The sequence below is a fragment of the Penaeus chinensis genome, chromosome 22, assembly GCF_019202785.1.
Source record: "Penaeus chinensis breed Huanghai No. 1 chromosome 22, ASM1920278v2, whole genome shotgun sequence".
Taxonomy (NCBI): Eukaryota; Metazoa; Arthropoda; class Malacostraca; order Decapoda; family Penaeidae; genus Penaeus; species Penaeus chinensis.
Window position 1 is genome coordinate 18475444 of NC_061840.1, and position 20000 is coordinate 18495443.

The following is a 20000-nucleotide window of genomic DNA, read 5'->3' on the forward strand; positions in this document are numbered from 1 at the left end:
AGAAGGAGGAGGGGGGGGGGGAGTAAGAGGATTGAGGGATGAGGGGGGGGAGGGGGATGAGGGGGGGAGGGGGGCGTAAGGACCATAAGACCTTTATTGGTACGAAATGTGAGAAAGGAGAAAGAGAGAAAAAAAGAGGGAAAGAGAGAGAGAGAAGGGGTGGGGGGGAAGGAACAGAGAGAGAGAGCGTGTGTGTGTGTGTGTGTGTGAGAGAGAGAGAGAGAGAGTGAGAGAGATAGAGAGAAAGAGAGAAAAGAGAGAGAGAGAGAGAGAGAGAGAGAGAGAGAGAGAGAGAGAGAGAGAGAACAGACAGAGACAGTGAGAGAGAGAGTAACTCAAAGAGTACATAGGTTATTATTGAAAGAGAGTACGACAGAAGAAATAAAAAGCTGTCTTTCTTCATGTTTGCTGCCTTCAATTATTGCCTTACTTCAATCGTAAATCTTCTTAGCAATTTTTATGTTATTGTTAATGTTCTCACACTAACTCATTCTCTTTTCGTTCCCTTCTCTCTCTCTCTCTCTCTCTCTCTCTCTATCTATCTATCTCTATCTATCTATCTATCTATCTATCTCTTTCCCCCCCTCCTCACTTTACCTCTTTCCTTCACCTATTATATACCTTATCACTCACTCACTCCACCCTTTTTCTTTCTCTCTCTTCCTTTTCCCTCCATTCTTCCTATCTCTATCTCTCTTCCCTTCTCTCCATCCCTTCTTCCCTCCTTCCTTCCTTTTTTTCTTTCTTTCTTTTATCCCTTTCTTTCTCTCACGGACTCCACCTCTTTTTTCCCCTCTTCCTTCTCACTTAATTCTTCCCCTTTTTTCCCTCCATTCATCTCCTCCCCCCCCCCCCCCCCATCTTCCATTTTATCCCACACTCACTCACTCATTCACTCCCCCCTTCTCTCTCTCTCTCTCTCTCTCTCTCTCTCTCTCTCTCTCTCTCTCTCTCTCTATCTATCTATCTATCTATCTATCTATCTATCTATCTATCTTTCTCTCTCTCTCTCTCTCTCTCTCTCTCTCTCTCTCTCTCTCTCTCTCTCTCTCTCACTCTCTCTCTCACTCACTCACTCTCCTTTCCCTCCCTACATCTCTCCTCCCTCCCTCCCTCCCTCCCTCCCTCCCTCCTCACTTCCTCCCATCCCTCCTTCCTTCCTCTCTTTTGTCCCCATTTCTTAAACCTTTTCCTCTCTCTCTCCACAGTGGATTTCCTTCTGGATCCGCCCCGAGATCGCCCCGGCTCGTGTGACCTTAGGCGTGACCTCGCTGCTGACCTTGTCGACCCAACACGCCAAGAGTCAGGCAGCTCTTCCCCCTGTCTCGTACATCAAGGCGATTGACGTGTTCATGTCCTCTTGTACTGTGTAAGTTGGTAGGGAGAGGGCAGAGGGGATGGGGGGAGGGGAGAGGAGAAAGGAGGTGGGGAGAGGGGGTGGGGAGAGGGGAGAAGGAAAAGGGGATGGAAAGAGGGGAGTGGGGGTGGGGAGAGGGGAGAGAGAAAAGGGGAAAGTAGGTGGAAAAAGGGGAGTGGGGGTGGGGAGAGGGAGAGGGAAGAGGGGAAGGAGAAGGGGAAAGGGAGTGGGTAGGGGGAAGATGGGAGAGAGGAGATGAAAGGGAAGAGGGGTTGGGAAGGAGGAGATGAGGCATTAAATAAAGGAAGGGAGAAGCGGAAGGAGGAGAGAGGGTGGGAAGAGGGGAAAGGGAGAAGGGGAGGTGGAAGGAAGGGGAGAGGACAACCGGAAGGGAGAGGGAGGGTGAGGCAGGGGAGGGACAGGGGAAGGGGAGGGACAGGGGAAGCGGAGGAAGAAGGGGGAGAAGGGGAAATAGGTGGGGAAGAAGGAAGGAAAGGGGGTGGAGGGAAAAGGAGAAGAGGTGGGAGAAGGGGGAGGGGGAGAGGAGGGAGAGGGGAAAAGAGAAAGGAGGGGAGAGAGAGGGGAGAAGGGACGGGAACGGGGGGAAAGGATAGAAGGAAAGGGGGAAGGAAGAGGGCAAGGGAAGGGAAGAAGAGGGAAGGGGAGGGGACGGAGAGGGGATGGGAGGTGGAGAAGGATTGGGAAAGAGGTAGGAGGAAAGATAGAGAGAGAAAAAAAGGTGTATATATGTATATATATATATATATATATATATATATATGTATTTATGTATATATATATATATATATATATGTATGTATGTGGGTGTATATGTGTATATATATATATATATATATATACATATGTATGAAAAAGTAGATCCCTCACCTCCCATCCTCCACCCCAACCTAACAAGCATCCTTTCCCCATCCCCCCATCTTTAACCCCCTTCCCCCACCCTATTCCCTAACCCCCCTCCCTATACCCATCCCCTCACCACCACCCCGCCCCTCCCCTAGCGTAACAGGTGGCCCCAGATACCGGCAGTGCATCGGATAGGCATAAAAGGGCCCTGAAACCCCTCTATGGACAGCAGGGATATTAGCGGAAGGCACGAGAAACCAGTAGGCCTGTCCGCAAGGATTTTCTTAGGCCTAGGCAACGAGGGACGCGGAGGGGAGGGGGGGGGTATCTATATTGCTTTGTTTTGTTTACTTGTTTCGGGATTTTGCCTGGGATTATATAGGGGGTGGCGCTTACTTGGGTACAGAGGTTGGGTATTGTACAAGTGCAAATATTTGCATGCATATATGTGTATACATATGTATGTATATGTGTGTGTGTGTGTATATATATATACATATATATATATATATATATATATATATATATATATATATATATATATGCGTATACGCATATATTTACACATATATACATATATGTATATATACATATATAAACATATATATATATATATATATATATATATATGTATATATATATATATATATATATATATATATATATATACATATACACATATACACATATACATACACATATGCACACACAAACTCACACACACACACACACACACACACACACACACACACACACACACACACACACACACACACACACGCACGCTCGCACAAGCATATACACATATGTATCTATATATACACATATATACACACATACATATATATGAATGTATATATATATATATGTACACACACACACACACACACACACACACACACACACACACACACATACATATATATATATATATATATATATATATATATATATATATATATATATATATATACATACATATGTGTTTGTGTGTGTGTGTGTGTGTGTGTGTGTGTACATATATATATATATATATATATATATATATATATATATACATACATATATATGTATGTGTGTATATATGTGTATATATAGATACATATGTGTATATGCTTGTGCGAGCGTGCGTGTGTGTGTGTGTGTGTGTGTGTGTGTGTGTGTGTGTGTGTGTGTGTGTGAGTGTGTGTGTGCATATGTGTATGTATATGTGTATATGTGTATATGTATATATATATATATATATATATATATATATATATATATATATATATATACATATATATATATATATATGTTTATATATGTATATATACATATATGTATATATGTGTAAATATATGCGTATAAATATGTACACACATACTAATATTGACATCTTTGAGCACGAGCGCGCGTGTCCCTCCCTCAAGCCACCTTTCAATGCCTCCAACCTTTAAGGGCGACGTCCCCCTTCTGCAGGTTCGTGTTCATGGCCCTTATGGAGTACGCGGTGGTGAACGTGATCCTGGGCGATGGTCCGGGTGACGACAAGAAGGCCGGGGCACAAGGTCAAAACCCCGACCCCAAGGCAGCCAAGGTCACCTACACGTCCATCAAGGTCAGTCAAGTACGTGACCTGATTTGCGTCTTTTAGTTGCATAAATAAATTAAAGTAAATAACATAACCATAAATAGAGTAAAGACTATAAGTATAAAACAAAGCAATTTTTCATAAGTAATATGCCCTTCGTAACACACTTGGAAAGTCAGCTGATCACAGTGTCTAGAATTATGTGGAAGCAACATTGATCTCAAACCCAAACACGAAAAGGTCGAAAATCCTCTTCCCGTAACACGTTTTCCGCCGGTGTAGGTTTCTTACCCTCTAAGAGCGCCACAGGTGTTCAGGGAGTATAATCTTTATATCTTTTGTGGAAAATGAGGAAACACAACACGATGTCCAGAGGCGGAGAGCGAAGCGAGAAGATTTAATAATCATAAAGTCATTGCGAAGTTACACAGCTAAGAGACTTTCTCTACGCCTCTGGTCAGGCGGGCCGATGATAAAGCTAGCTTGAGATGACCCTAGACACTGACACTGTCTACTGACACTGGCCACTGACGCTAGACAGAGACATTGGACCACCGCCTGCATTAGATTGTCAAGAAACCGCACTCGTATTGTATACACTGCTGTTTTCCGTGATCCCTCTCTCGCTCACAGAGGACGATGGGAGGGATGATGACGTAGGCAATGATCTGTTCGAATATGATAAAGAAAACAACAACCAAAAAAAAAAAAACAAAAAAAAAATAGCGCCAAATAATGCTTTGTTCTCTTCTTATCCATTTGGATTATGATGCTGGATGAAAGCTGTTGATTTTTTTTTATCCATTCTCTTCCTTTCGTTTTAATATATGCTATCATTATTATGCATGATTTTGATGTGTTATGATTTCTTATCATTTTGAACAGATCCTAAGCTTAAACAAACACGAAACTGACACCAATAATTCGTAATAGTGTGGGTGGAAACTACAAACTATTGGTTAACAGTGTCCATGAATTTCGATAATGGTAAAAAATGCATTCAGTATTTTCGCCTTAACCATACCATTATACTGCTATCATAACGTAAAACTACACATTCCAAGCTTTAAAAAAGAAAAACAGAACACCTGGATACCTCTGCTGGTTACCGAGATATAGCACTTTGAATGTCGCGAATTTTAAACGTCTTTTTTTTTCGTCTTCTAATTATGGCGCTTAACCGGCTGTGCGAATAATGGCCTCGATTAATCTATGAACACACAATATAATCAAATATAACAATATAATCGAAGAAATGAAGAAAATTAGAGCATCATTAAATAAATGAACGAGTAAACGGTTCAAGAAAGTAATAAAGAGGAAACTCAATAATGCAAGAGAAAAGAGAAAAACTTTTGGAAGATAATACCTAAATTGCGGGAAGAGGAGGGAAACGAGCCCAATATAAATAAAAACACAAAAAAACAATAAAAATAGCAAAGCACATCGACGCTAATTGAAAACGTGAAATATAAAAATCTCCAACATAAATGAGGCAATAGACGCTCAGGTGATAATCTCTTAATTAAGATAAATATACCCTGTGTTATGGAGGATATTAGTGTGTAAGCTTCTCTTCTATTTCGTTATGTGGACTGTAATGTTCGTGCGATTCCGTAATTGTATTTCCTTTCGTATAAATATTTCTCTTTGTCTTATTTTTAAATTCTGGTTCATTTTGTTTTTCTTGTGTGCCATTCTCTGTGGTATTGGTATACTTGCATATCTATATTGAATTTCATTATTAGATATACTTTTCATTATTTTCATGATCTTAATAATGTTTTTTTTTTTTTTTTTTTTTTTTTTTTTTGGTTATGCCATTTATGTTCTAACTCTTCGTTTCTTTACTAATATAAAAAAGGGACAAAGTCCAGAAAATTAGAAAGAATTTGAAATACCTGCCTTTAGACACACCAACACAGCTGACTCACCCTCTATAACCTGACCTCGAGCCGAACAGACCTGACCCAAGCTAACCTAGCTTACCCTCTCTCTCTCTCTCTCTCTTTCTCTCTCCCCCGGCAGGAAAGTGCTCGGTTCCTGACGGGCGAACCCCCCCTGCCGCGACCCATGGCCCCGAAGACCTCGGCCCAGGAGAGGCGCGCCAGGGCCATTATGGTGGACAGAGGCTCTCGCTACCTCTTCCCGCTCTCCTTCGCTATCCTCAACTGCATCTACTGGATCACCTTCTGGAGCTACTTGTGAAGGTCTTGGAAGGAAGACGAGGAGTGAGGGAGAAGGATGGAGGGGAAAGGGGAAGGGGTTAGGGATGAAGGAGGAAGGAAGGAAGTAAGGAAGGTGGGGAAAGGGTCAGGGAAGAAGGAGGAGAAGAGAGGAAGGTGAGGGAAGAGGAGGAAACGGAGAAAAGAGATAATGGAAACGGGAAAACAACGACGAATAAAATGGTACTGGTTGTCTTAACACCTGCTTTGAAAACACACGTGTTTATTCTCGCTCGCGTCCCTGGGAGTTTAGTCTTAAGAATTTCCATCCCATCAATATCTTATATGTCCTGTTGGTAACCCTGGTGAAGGAGGCAATGAGAAGCATGGTAGGAAGAGATTGGTACGCCTACTCTATGCTAATTGGCTTAATTTACTCTGGCTTTCATTCATATTCTGATTAAGGGAAGATATATATATGATATATATGAATACATTTTTTCCTTTCGTTGATAGTATATGGAAATAATGGTTTAAGTTAAAAGTGATACATTTTCATCCAGTTTATTGTCATATCTCCTTTAGAATATATTTAGATGTGTGTAAGAGAGAAAGAGAGAATAAGTGTTTTCTCGGTTTTTGTATTTGTCCTCATGACTGTGTGTTTTTGTATATAGCAAATTTATACATGTATTACTACTCCTCAAAGAAAAAGGAAAACAGAGAGAGCGTAAGATTAGGTGAAGAGAGAGACGATGAAAGGGAGAATGAGAGAATTACAGTAAGAGTGAAAAAAAAAGAATGAAAGATTGAATGACTATGAAAGTTGGGGAGAAAGAAAGAGAAATATATATATATAATTCACTTTTGAAGCTTAGTAACGCAACACAATACATTGGTGGCAGCGGTGGGATCCACAAGCCCACATCTCTGAGGAGCTCTATGCAGTTACAAGCTCAGGCATTCCCTTCCCTCCTCTGTTATATGCAGTCAGGTAATGCTTGTAAGTGAATAAGATAACTGAGAGCAAGTATAGAAGGGAGATTAGTTCGGGCTGAATGCTAGTGAATACGTGTACGCATAAGTGATTACATTGGCTCTACAACATTAATTCTCGGCCTGAGAAAAGCGAGCTTATTCCCTAAGAGTTAGGCTGTTTCCCTTGTTCTCTTTGTTCCACACATTTTTTGGAAATAAACTGACTTTGAAGCCTTGCGATTTTCATTTACCTAAAAAATAAACATTTCGGGTCTTGGAACTGACTCTACTCACGTTATTCCAGAATATGATATAATATCAACTATCTCAAACTCATAGTAACCATAGTGTTTATCATAGTGCTATTTGAACTCTAATGTCTATTACATTTATTAGTTTAAAACATTTTTAAACATCCGATAGTGAAGAACAAAACCACTTCCTATTTAATATCATTTAGTAATTGTTCTTTGTGAAAGTAACGTATCAACAAATCAGGCAAAAAAAAAAAAAAAAAAAAAACATACCACAATACAAAAGAAGAATGTGATAAGCATCTGTCACCTCCATCTGCAGTAATGATGTTAATCCATGGCATATTTCTAATTGTCACAGTCATGCAAATTTGCACATTAAACACATGAATTATTTATTTAGTCTATTTGTTTACATTACTCTCGTCTACAAACACACACACGATAATTAACTTGTGTTGATAGTTGGGTCTTAGAATTATATTACCTCTTGCTCTGTGTATGTAGGTAACAAATACACAAAAGTTGGACAGCATATAAAAAGTCTTTTTAATTAATGAGGTCTTATTATTTTTTAAATAAAACAAATAAAGCTGTTTAAAAACGCCTAATCTGAAAATAAGAAACGTTACCAAATGTGAAGAAGCAACATGAAAAATGCTTTAAGTATAATAAAATGAATACTTATTAATTAAGATAATAATAATGATGATGATAGAGGCGGTGACAAAGCGGTGGACAATTTATTAGACAAATGAGGAAATAATGCTGCGTTCGGAACCCTCGTCTTGCTCGTCCAGACAACTCCTCAGCACAACGAGGCCGCGTTCGAAACCTCCGAGGTCTTCGTTGCCCACAATGCAACCAGCTGTCTAGGTTTTGTAACTCATCTGATGCATATGTAACGTCCCTGCAACTGACAAATACGAAAATACCTGTGATAACAATAAAGGGTCATGAAATAAACAACCAGTGTTTCATAGGTGCCTGTAACTGCCCTTGTTCACATACAGAATGCTAATGTGACGTCATCTCGTCCTGGTCGCCCGGCTGCGGATGACGGCGAGAAGGACAGGAAGGTAGTGGGTGAGTCTATCATAGAAATGAAGGTGGGTTGAGAACCACCAACAATGATTACCTAACCAACTCCTCCCCTGGGGAAGGACTACGGATTAGCCACCACAGGATAAAGACCCAGTCAACTACGTGATGTCAGCATGGCGCCAAGTAGAGGGGATGAATATGAATGAATATGTGTATATATGTATATATGTATATATATAAATAGATAGATAGATAGATATTGTTGTGTATGTATATATGTATGTATGTATATGTATATATATATATATGTATGTGAATGTATATGTATGTATGTATGTGTATATACACATATACATATATATATACTTTCTATCTAACTATATGTGTATATCCATACATACATCATAGACACACACACACACACACACATATGTCATCAAGGACAAATAGTTCAGAATTGAACAATTATGGCTCTTGGATGTTATCACTATACCTAGTCTTAGGTCTTCCCTTTCCTCTATACCCCATGAAATAGAGGTGTTATATATATATATATATATATATATATATATATATATATATATATGCAGTGTTTGACGGACTACTTGGCGCCATGCAGTTGACTGGGTCTTTATCCTGTGGTGGCTGACCCATGATCCTTCCCCAGGGGAGGAGTTGGTGAGGTAATTATTATTGGTGGTTCTCAACCCACCTTCATATCTACGATAGACTCACCCACTACCGTATCTAGGTCTGATTTACCCAACTCTAGCAAATCTGTGTGTGTGCATGAATGAACACGCATCCACATGCGCGTAATGTGCGTGCGGATTTTCACACACACACACACATGTGTATGTGTGTGTGTGTCTGTATGTATGTATGTATGTATGTATATATATATACATGTATATACATACATACATATATATATATATGTATGTATATACATGTATATACATATATATATATATATATATATATATATATATATATGTATGTTTGTATATACATGTATATATATATATACATACATACATACATACATACATACACACACACACATACACATGTGTGTGTGTGTGTGTGAGTGCATTCATAAACTCAAGCATCGTGGTATGGGAGTCCACCCTATACAAAACAATCCACTGCCTTGTGGTATCTATAAGATGAAAAGGCTTCGGGAGTCAACCCTATGGAAAAATCCGGAGCCGGAGTTTCGAAGGCAGTTCGTAGCCGCTTGCGACCTCGTTCTGGCAACTCCTGCGAGGCCGATGGTGCTAAACCGTATCGGTCTGTGTCGTTCCTTTGGATCCATCACCTGCATGCTACATGCTAAGGCTGCTCTTCACATTCTTTGTGATTAAAATCACTCCCTGAACCCTTTTCTGTAGGGGTAAGTTCTCTTATCCCTTGGCTAAAAGAGTACCTCGAGCCTGAGGGCACAGGCATGTTTTCTGTCAGGGTTGACTGGGTCTTTACACTGGGGCGGCCGACCAATAATAAGGAGAGCAATTGTCCAGGTAATCACTGTCGGTGGCTCTCAATCCACCGCCACACCACGATAGACCCACCCACCATCGCATTCAGTTTGTCTTACCTCTATGCCAATTCGCGCGCGGGCGATGTGTGTGCATGAATGTACACACACACTCGCATGCGGACGATTTGTGTGTGCACTCGCGCAGATTTGAATACGTTGGGTCAGTCGAACCTGGATGAGGTTGTGGTGGTCTATCGTGCCCCCTTCCCTCTGCTCTCCCTCCGTCTTCCCATTTTTCCCTCCCCTCTCCTCTTCTTCCCCTCCTTCCTCTTCCCCCCCCCCCCTTCTTTTCCTCTTCTCCATCCTCCTTTCCCTCTACCCTCCGCTCTCCTTCCATCCCCTACCCCCCTCTACCTTCCTTTCTTTCCTTCCTCTCTATTGATAGCAAAAAGTGAGAAAAAGAAGAATGAAAGAGTAGATAGGGATAGATAACTAGATAGATGAAGAGATAGAGTGAGAGAGAGAGAATGGAAGAAAAAGAGACAGACAGAAGGAAAGAGACAGCGAAACGTGGATTTCAAGTGCGAAAAACATCCCATCTAAAAATACAGGGATTAAAATACTGTAATGAAGCTGTAATGTTAGTGGTGGACTTATCTTCTCTCTCTCCTCTCTTTGTATGGTGTTGCTTTGTTTGCTTCTTGAAAGTGAAAGTTGTCGCAGCTTCTAAACTTTATTTGTACGGGAGTGTGGTAAGTGGGATACAGAGGACAGGCAAGGCAGAGGTGCCCTTGGAAGAGCGGAGCGACCTGCCCGGCTCGCTGTGGCGAGCGGTCTGTCTGGACTGCTCAGAAATTTCTATGAACAAACTTCGTTTGCAACATTTAATAATGGAAAACATTAAAGAATTTGAATGAACATAAATTCCAATACATATGGTAACATGGTGGTTTCGTGGTGAAGGAACAAAGGTACCTTATATACGGTTGTATGTAAGAAGAGTTATGGTGTTTACAAGACTAAAAAGCTTTGTGATAAGGATAAAAAAATGCTGAGTATTCATAAAACATAAGGACATTTGAATATATACAAAAATAGCGATAACATACTTAGTGATTCAGAATAAGCATTTTCTAACGAACATTTTGAGTATAATCAAGACATAGGTATACACAGAGACATCAGAAAAATAGCATGGAAATTGTTCACGAGCAATAAGGGTTGAATTAGCGTGTTCTTAGGTCACTTCGTCGTTGTCACGGGTAGACCTGTTGGAGTCGGCTGAGGACAGTGGAATTACTGTGAGATAAGAACCACATGGCTTTTCCGGTATGTGAGACGAGAGAGATTGTAAGATATACTCCTAACTCAAGGCCAGGTACCATCCGTGCAGAGGAGCCTGAATTGAAATCTCCCGTGAGGCAAGAGAGGCTTAGGGACCATGTGAAAATTGAAAATTAGGGGTCCCGTTCACTCCTCTTGAAATGAGACAATAATATTCCTTTGAAAGGTCTAACACTGCTGCTTTTATCTTTCTCTAGTGTCCTTCTACTGTAGAAATAGTAGCAATAGTAGTAGTAGTGGTAGCACGAGCAATAGCAGTAGTAGTGGTAGCACGAGCAATAGCAGTAGTGGTAGCACGAGCAATAGCAGCAGTAGTGGTAGCACAAGCAATAGCAGTAGTGGTAGCACGAGCAATAGCAGCAGTAGTGGTAGCACGAGCAATAGCAGTAGTGGTAGCACGAGCAATAGCAGTAGTGGTAGCACGAGCAATAGCAGTTGTGGTTCACGAGCAATAGCAGTAGTGGTAGCACGAGCAATAGCAGTTGTGGTTCACGAGCAATAGCAGTTGTGGTTCACGAGCAATAGCAGTTGTGGTTCACGAGCAATAGCAGTAGTGACAGCACGAGCAATAGCAGTTGTGGTTCACGAGCAATAGCAGTTGTGGTTCACGAGCAATACCAGTTGTGGTTCACGAGCAATAGCAGTTGTGGTTCACGAGCAATAGCAGTAGTGACAGCACGAGCAATAGCAGTAGTGGTAGCACGAGCAATAGCAGCAGTAGTGGTAGCACGAGCAATAGTAGTAGTGGTAGCACGAGCAATAGCAGTAGTGGTTCACGAGCAATAGCAGTAGTGGTAGCACGAGCAATAGCAGTTGTGGTTCACGAGCAATAGCAGTAGTGGTAGCACGAGCAATAGCAGTTGTGGTTCACGAGCAATAGCAGTAGTGGTAGCACGAGCAATAGCAGTTGTGGTTCACGAGCAATAGCAGTAGTGGTAGCACGAGCAATAGCAGTTGTGGTTCACGAGCAATAGCAGTAGTGGTAGCACGAGCAATAGCAGTTGTGGTTCACGAGCAATAGCAGTAGTGGTAGCACGAGCAATAGCAGTTGTGGTTCACGAGCAATAGCAGTAGTGGTAGCACGAGCAATAGCAGTTGTGGTTCACGAGCAATAGCAGTAGTGGTAGCACCAGCAATAGCAGTAGTGACAGCACGAGCAATAGCAGTAGTGGTAGCACGAGCAATAGCAGTAGTGGTTCACGATCGGTAGGCACAGAAGCGTATAGTAGAAAGTTGACAGTCGGGAATAAGGGTAAAATTAACGAACAGGGAAAGTAAAACATAACATACCGATAGCTCGGTAAAAGATCAGTAAGTATTAAAGGTATGGTAACAGTAGAGTAAAAGGTCAGTAAAAGTATGGTAAAAGCATGATAAGAGTAGAGTAAAAAGAATCAGTAAAAAGATAAGTAAAAGTAGAGTATAAGATCAATAAAAGTACAGGTAAGAAAAGTAAATATAACCGTAAATAAAAGGCAAGCACTTGATACATATATACACTGTTAACAAAAAATAAGAAAGATAAAATAAAAAGTAAAAAGAACTAGTATCTAAAATGAACATCACTGGATTTAGGTTTTATGTTATTTGAGCTTCATATATGTAAAATATTATAAGAATTGCCTTCAATTATGCTTAACACGTCCAGCATTTTCAAAACTTAGGCAAGTAAACAAGAACCAGTACAACCTTTAGTGTAGATTCGCAGAGAGAGGAGGATGTGGCACAAACAAAGTTCTAGTTGACACTGTTTATTTGTTGCGTTCCCGGGAAACTTAGGAACTCGTGACGTCACAACATACTGGATAATTTTTCTTTATAAAAACGAAATAAAATGCATAATGTCATTGAAATGATTCATACAACCTAAAAATACCAAAATCATTAATAAAAAGCCATACAAACGTGAACTAAAAGAGTTTATGAATAAACTAAAACATACTAAAATCAATAAAACAGTAAAATTGAAACCCGTGAATTTATAAAACAATCATTAATAAAATAAGACGATAAAATGAGTCTTAACTAAAAGATAAAATCATTAATAAATATATATATATATATATATATATATATATATATATATATTTAAAACAGTGATCATTCAAATGTGCAGTGTCACGTCATGAACTGAGAAATTATTTTTATAAAATAGGTATCCGTGAAACACGACCTTAAAATAATACAAAACTAAATAAAATACAAATCAAACATGAACTAAAACCTGAAACAATAAAACAAACGAATACAATAAATAAAAGCGAAAACAAAATGAAAGAAAACGGGATGGGGTGAACTATGGGAATCACGCGCAGGTTATACAGGTATATGTGTGGAGTGACAACTGGAGTGCCACGCCCCCTCTGGGTGAATGGTACGTTCTACAAGACCACGAGAGCAGGTCACAAGAGAGGCTCTTAAACAGGCCCTTTGGAGCCACAGCCTTGTCGCCTCAGCCACGGAGACAAACCACCTGTGTGCCTTTTTCCCGCCAAAATTGACCGCGAAAATGATCTCTCTTCTAGCCATTGCTCGATGTCTGGTGGAACTATTTTAGGCATCTATGTATGTATGTGTATGAAAAAGTGTTTATGTCCGTATAGTATATATCAGTTTTGTTTATTTGTTTTATGTTTTCGGTGCGTGTTTGTGTGATTACGTTGTATATGCGCGTGTGTGTGTTTGTGTGAAAGACAGTGTCATTCCTCAGCCTATCATCCCACTGCAAGGGCATAGGCCTCCCTCAAATGTTTATTGAGAGGTCAAACGCAGGTGTTGAAGGGGAAGGCGTGACTCAAGCGGCTGATTACGAGGAGCATCCAAACAGGCAACGGGGACGCTAAAAAAAAAAAAAAAAAAAATGAAAGGGGCCTGTGTCCTGCAGTGCATTGATACAGACCCACACACACTATAAGTAAGTATATATATATATACTTACATATATATAAATAAATAAAAAACATATATATATATATATGTATATATATACATATATATATGTATATATATATATATATATATATATATATATATGTATATATATATACATATATATATGTATATATATATACATATATATATGTATATATATATATATATATGTATATATATATATATATATAAACATATATATAACGTGTATGTGTGTGTATACAAATATAAATATATATATGTACGCATGTATATATATATACATATATATATACATATATTTGTACATATAAATGTGTATATATATATATGTGTGTGTGTATATGGCTATATATATATACATATATACATATGCATATATATATATATATATATATATATATATATATATAAATGGTGAAAACACTCTACCGTGTTGATACTATGGTTTCTCCTAAAGAGACTCAGCCTGCCCTACACTGAGGAGATCTACTCTCTCAGCCGCCCTCTTTACACTCTCAACTGCAGGCTGATATTTCGCCAGGTGAGCTGGTCCATACCAGCCCACCCTCTTCCTCGAAGGTGGGCACCTATGCTGTTCCTTGTTCTGTGATAAGCAATACTTTGGCGTGACGGGCGCCAGTCTCACTAAGCGCCTGTCTCAACATAAGTACGCTGTATCCAGGGGACACAAAAACAACGCTCTCTTCTGCCCTCAGTGGGATACAGGCCATCAGATGGACTGGTCAGCGGCGCGAATTGTCTTTCCTTCCGCTGACGTCCACGCCCGCAGACTGGTGGAATCCTTAATAAAGCTGCTGCCTAATTTCAACTTGACTTTTCTCCAGCCGACAGTCTCCTCGCTTCCCACATCCTCCGCCTTCTCCGTACGCCGGCCACCCTGCACACAGTCCGCACGACCCTCCGACCTAATCTGACCTCCCTTCGTTTCCGTTCGTCTGCCCTCACCTGCCCCGTGTTACCGCGTTCCCTTTCCTCTCTCTGTTTTATACCCCCTCCTCTCCCTTTCCCTTTCAGATCTGAGGATGGAATCCAGGTGGATTCCGTAACTGTTGTCTCACTATCAATAAATCTAGTTGTACATTGTGTTTTTTTCTACCATATATATATATATATATATATATATATATGGACACATGTATATGTATTTATATATATTTGTAAATATATATATACATATATATATGGGGGGAGGGAGTATATATATACACACATATATGTGTTGTACATATACATATATGACTATATATATACATATGTATACATATATATATGGGAGGGGGAGGGAGTATGTGTGTGTGTGTGTGTGTGTATATGTGTGTGTGTGTGTGTGTACATATATATATATATGACGTAACCAATGACCATGACGTAATCAATAACTGCAATCATTAATGATGGCTAGCATGCACTCTTTACGGTCGTACATGGAGCATCATAATAGAAAGTAGGTATAAATTTGCTCAGTTTTAGTGAGGAGTGCCGTCGATCTATTTCATTATCCTCAACTCATTAGTTATATGAAGACTACATGCATGTCATGCAAAGGGTAGGAACTGTTAAGTAGATAGATAAGGAATTTGACAATGCCTTGCATTAAGTTTCTTTTATTGCCGGCTACTGAGGACCTTCCTCCAAAATACAACGACTTGGTGGATAAACTGCAATCTTACGAGGAAGCAATTTGTACGATACAAAAGGTGAGTCTGGATCTCGTTAACTGTAACTCTCGCTGATTGTAGTTCATTTAGCTCTCTCGCCCCCCCCCCCCCAAAAAAAAAATGCATGTGGATTCATATGGAATTATATATGGATGTATATTAAATGTAAGTTATCACAATCCTTTATATTGAAAATGTAAATTGATATTGCTTACATAGTAAAGTCCCTACCACAAAAAAAAAACAATAATAATAATTGATTATGATAAATAATCATAATAATAGATGATATTAAATGATCATAATAAAAATGATTAATAAATAGCGAATAATTCATAATAAATAACAATAACAACAACAACACAACAATAATAATAATAATAATAGTAATAACAATAATAGCAATAATAATAATTCATAATAATAATAATAATAATAATAATAATAATAATAATAATAATAATAATAATAATAATAATAATAATAATAATAATAATAATAATAATAATAATAATAATAATAATAATAATAATAATAATAATAATAATAATAATAATAATAATAATAATAATAATAATAATAATAATAATAATAATAATAATAATAATAATAATAATAATAATAATAATAATAATAATAATAATAATAATAATAATAATAATAATAATAATAATAATAATAATAATAATAATAATAATAATAATAATAATAATAATAATAATAATAATAATAATAATAATAATAATAATAATAATAATAATAATAATAATAATAATAATAATAATAATAATAATAATAATAATAATAATAATAATAATAATAATAATAATAATAATAATAATAATAATAATAATAATAATAATAATAATAATAATAATAATAATAATAATAATAATAATAATAATAATAATAATAATAATAATAATAATAATAATAATAATAATAATAATAATAATAATAATAATAATAATAATAATAATAATAATAATAATAATAATAATAATAATAATAATAATAATAATAATAATAATAATAATAATAATAATAATAATAATAATAATAATAATAATAATAATAATAATAATAATAATAATAATAATAATAATAATAATAATAATAATAATAATAATAATAATAATAATAATAATAATAATAATAATAATAATAATAATAATAATAATAATAATAATAATAATAATAATAATAATAATAATAATAATAATAATAATAATAATAATAATAATAATAATAATAATAATAATAATAATAATAATAATAATAATAATAATAATAATAATAATAATAATAATAATAATAATAATAATAATAATAATAATAATAATAATAATAATAATAATAATAATAATAATAATAATAATAATAATAATAATAATAATAATAATAATAATAATAATAATAATAATAATAATAATAATAATAATAATAATAATAATAATAATAATAATAATAATAATAATAATAATAATAATAATAATAATAATAATAATAATAATAATAATAATAATAATAATAATAATAATAATAATAATAATAATAATAATAATAATAATAATAATAATAATAATAATAATAATAATAATAATAGTCACACACATTCTTGAAATATTTATTATTATTGTTGTTGTTGTTATTGTCATTATTATACCACTCATAAATTCTCTTTTTTATTAATCTATTCATAAATTCTCGATCATTTCACACGCGATGCAGTGCATGAACTCATTCCCATTCCTATCATTAAATTATATTGCCACTGTACAGAGAAGTTTCTTAATTACTCTGCGTACGTTAGGGGAAGGAAAAGGATACTATATATTAAGGAAAAGCAACACAGCTATACATACATCAATAAGTATTCCTGTTTATATACAATAAAATACGTTTTACATTAACGATAGTGTCAAAGAGACTTGCGAGAATTACTTAAGTAGTATCATATAGCACATAGGTAGAAAGGACTGATGACTTACATATTTTTATATTATAATTTAGCAGATAAATGTGATGATATTGCTAATTGTCCGAAGATAAGACTAAAAAAAAATGGAGACTAAAGGTCTTATATTATAAATTAAATCGAAAATACTGCAAAACAGCTACCGAGTCGGCCAACCAGAACCAGCAATTGAAGAATCTAGGTTATAATCAAGTGGCCCGTTGCTGCCTTTCTGCATAGCAGCCGACCTGAGTGACCTCTGACCTCGAGAGGGGGACGTTATCTCCTTGGAGAACACTCGTGAACCACCAAACACGAGCAAGTGTCAACAAACACCTGGTTACTTTTCCCGAAGCCAAAGAGGATTTACTCTGGTCTCGATCCTGGTTCCTTCAACGTGCGACTCAGAGACGATACTGATGCTGCCGACAAGATCTAAAAGATTATTCATTATAAATTGTTTTTTTTTTTTTTTTCTAACTCCGTTTCAGACACGACGCAGCTCAATATAGTATGTAAATTAGATAGTTCTCTATTGCACATTTCAATGATAACTAAAGGGTCATTATTCAAAGAAACCGTATATTTAACATAGATTAAAAAAAAAATCAAACAAGCGTTGCTCTTTTCGTAGTAATTGTCATTTCAATTTTAACTTATCGTCTGTTACTTTTTTGTTATTCGTGTGTTATTATTTTTATTTTATTGTTATTCCTTGATTTTTGGGGGTATTTTTTGTTGTTGATCTTATGATTATAATAACGTTATTCGAACACCAATGACAATAAATGAGAACATTTATCGAATATAAATACGAGTTACAAAGAGGTGAATAAAGTTTTGCTGAAAAATGATTAAGAAATGTTGTAATCCTCAAGATAATCATCTAAATAATTGATGCTATACATTGGGGATCTGCACTAATAATCATACATTACATAGAGTGCAGGAGGAATTGCATACAAATTTCGTCTCCAAATATCAATTAAACTACTGGAGACATACAGGGCTGGGTGGATCGCACCTTCCTAAGGCTTCGTGATCTGAATTCTGCGTTATTTATAACCATGATAGTCATGTTATATCACTTTTATTTCTGACATTGGAAAGAGCTCTTTATCCTAATAGCTAAGAAATAAAAATTCACATTTAAAATCACATCTTTCATGAGCATTATTGCTTGAATTAGTCTTCAGTAGTCGTTGTATAAATTTATACGACAGAATTTTTAAAAGATATAAATCAGTTTTTAAATCTAATTATATTAACTCTATTTAATGTGTTATCCTTCCCACAGAGGATATCTGAAAAGATCTATGAAAGGTAAGAGTAAGGTTAAGAAAAACAAATGAGGAAAGATATTGCAAAAGCAAGTATTCTACCAAACATTCTACATGTATTTATTTTATTTTATTCTACTTAAAAATGTATCGCAGCGTTGGGGAGATCGACAATTTTTATGTGTGAAATTTTACTTAGTGTCGGCAAAGTTTAACATCTTACTGATACGTTCTTCATATTATATATATATATATAAATAAAATGGCATCACATAAAATTAGAGTTGTTTTATTACAGCCATAACCACAAAATAATTACAATTAAATGAATCTGAAACATATAAATCTATATGTATATAGACACACACACATATGCATATATACATGTGTGTGTGTGTGTGTGTGTGTGTAAATTATTTACGCAATGCATTATCAATCTTAGTAAGGGTTAAAATGGATTTCCTTTTCTTGTTTGGTTACACCTCAAGACGAGACAGCATCGTCGTTATCGGGCGATTTGATTAGTGTTTGTGTCTGTTTGTTTGTACTAAATGTATATTTAATATTGGGATGCTTTAGCGATTTAGGGTAAACGACGTGTCAAAACATGCCTTTCAGATCAATATCCTTGACCCGTATCGCATCCGGAGAGCAGTTGAGAATATCTATTTTACCCTCTTTCGGTGGTTCGTGGGTGGGCATGCTGTGCCTGGGAATGTTGGTCTAGCCAGTAGGAAGGGAACGAGGGGTCCCCTGTTCTCGGACTTTGCGTATGTCAGCTGCTGGATGCATGTTTGTTTGTTTGTTTGTGTGCTTCTTCTTCCTCGTATTCTTATTTTTATTATTGCTTTGGAGAGGAGGGGATGGGGTGAGATACCCTTCAGGTGAGCGTATTAGGCATCGTTAAAGGAACCTTTATGGATTATGATGAATTAGGAGAGGTGATCACTCGTCTGTAACAGGGTCAATTATCGATGCAGTTCCAAGTTCAAACAGGATGAATATCGTGATGCGAGGGGTGAGAGGTGGGGTAGGGGGGTCATCTGCAGCACCTGGCATATTACGTATGTTAGCAACTGGACGCATGTTTGTTTGTCTTCTTCTCCTTC

General features: G+C 36.6%; 1 protein-coding gene across 2 annotated transcripts in view; it reads left to right on the forward strand.

Annotated features, from left to right (window-relative positions):
* The window catches only part of LOC125037110 (glycine receptor subunit alpha-2-like), a 28879-nt gene extending 22851 nt beyond the window's left edge, over positions 1 to 6028 (forward strand). The window contains exons 6-8 of one of the 2 annotated variants that reach the window (XM_047630117.1): positions 1209 to 1369; positions 3683 to 3830; positions 5823 to 6028. In XM_047630117.1, the coding sequence (XP_047486073.1) occupies positions 1209 to 1369; positions 3683 to 3830; positions 5823 to 6002 (489 nt within the window). In that variant the 3' untranslated portion in view covers positions 6003 to 6028. The remainder of the gene's footprint in view (positions 1 to 1208; positions 1370 to 3682; positions 3831 to 5822) is intronic. The other variant, XM_047630118.1, reaches the window with a different exon arrangement.
* Positions 6029 to 20000: the final 13972 nt, after the last annotated feature.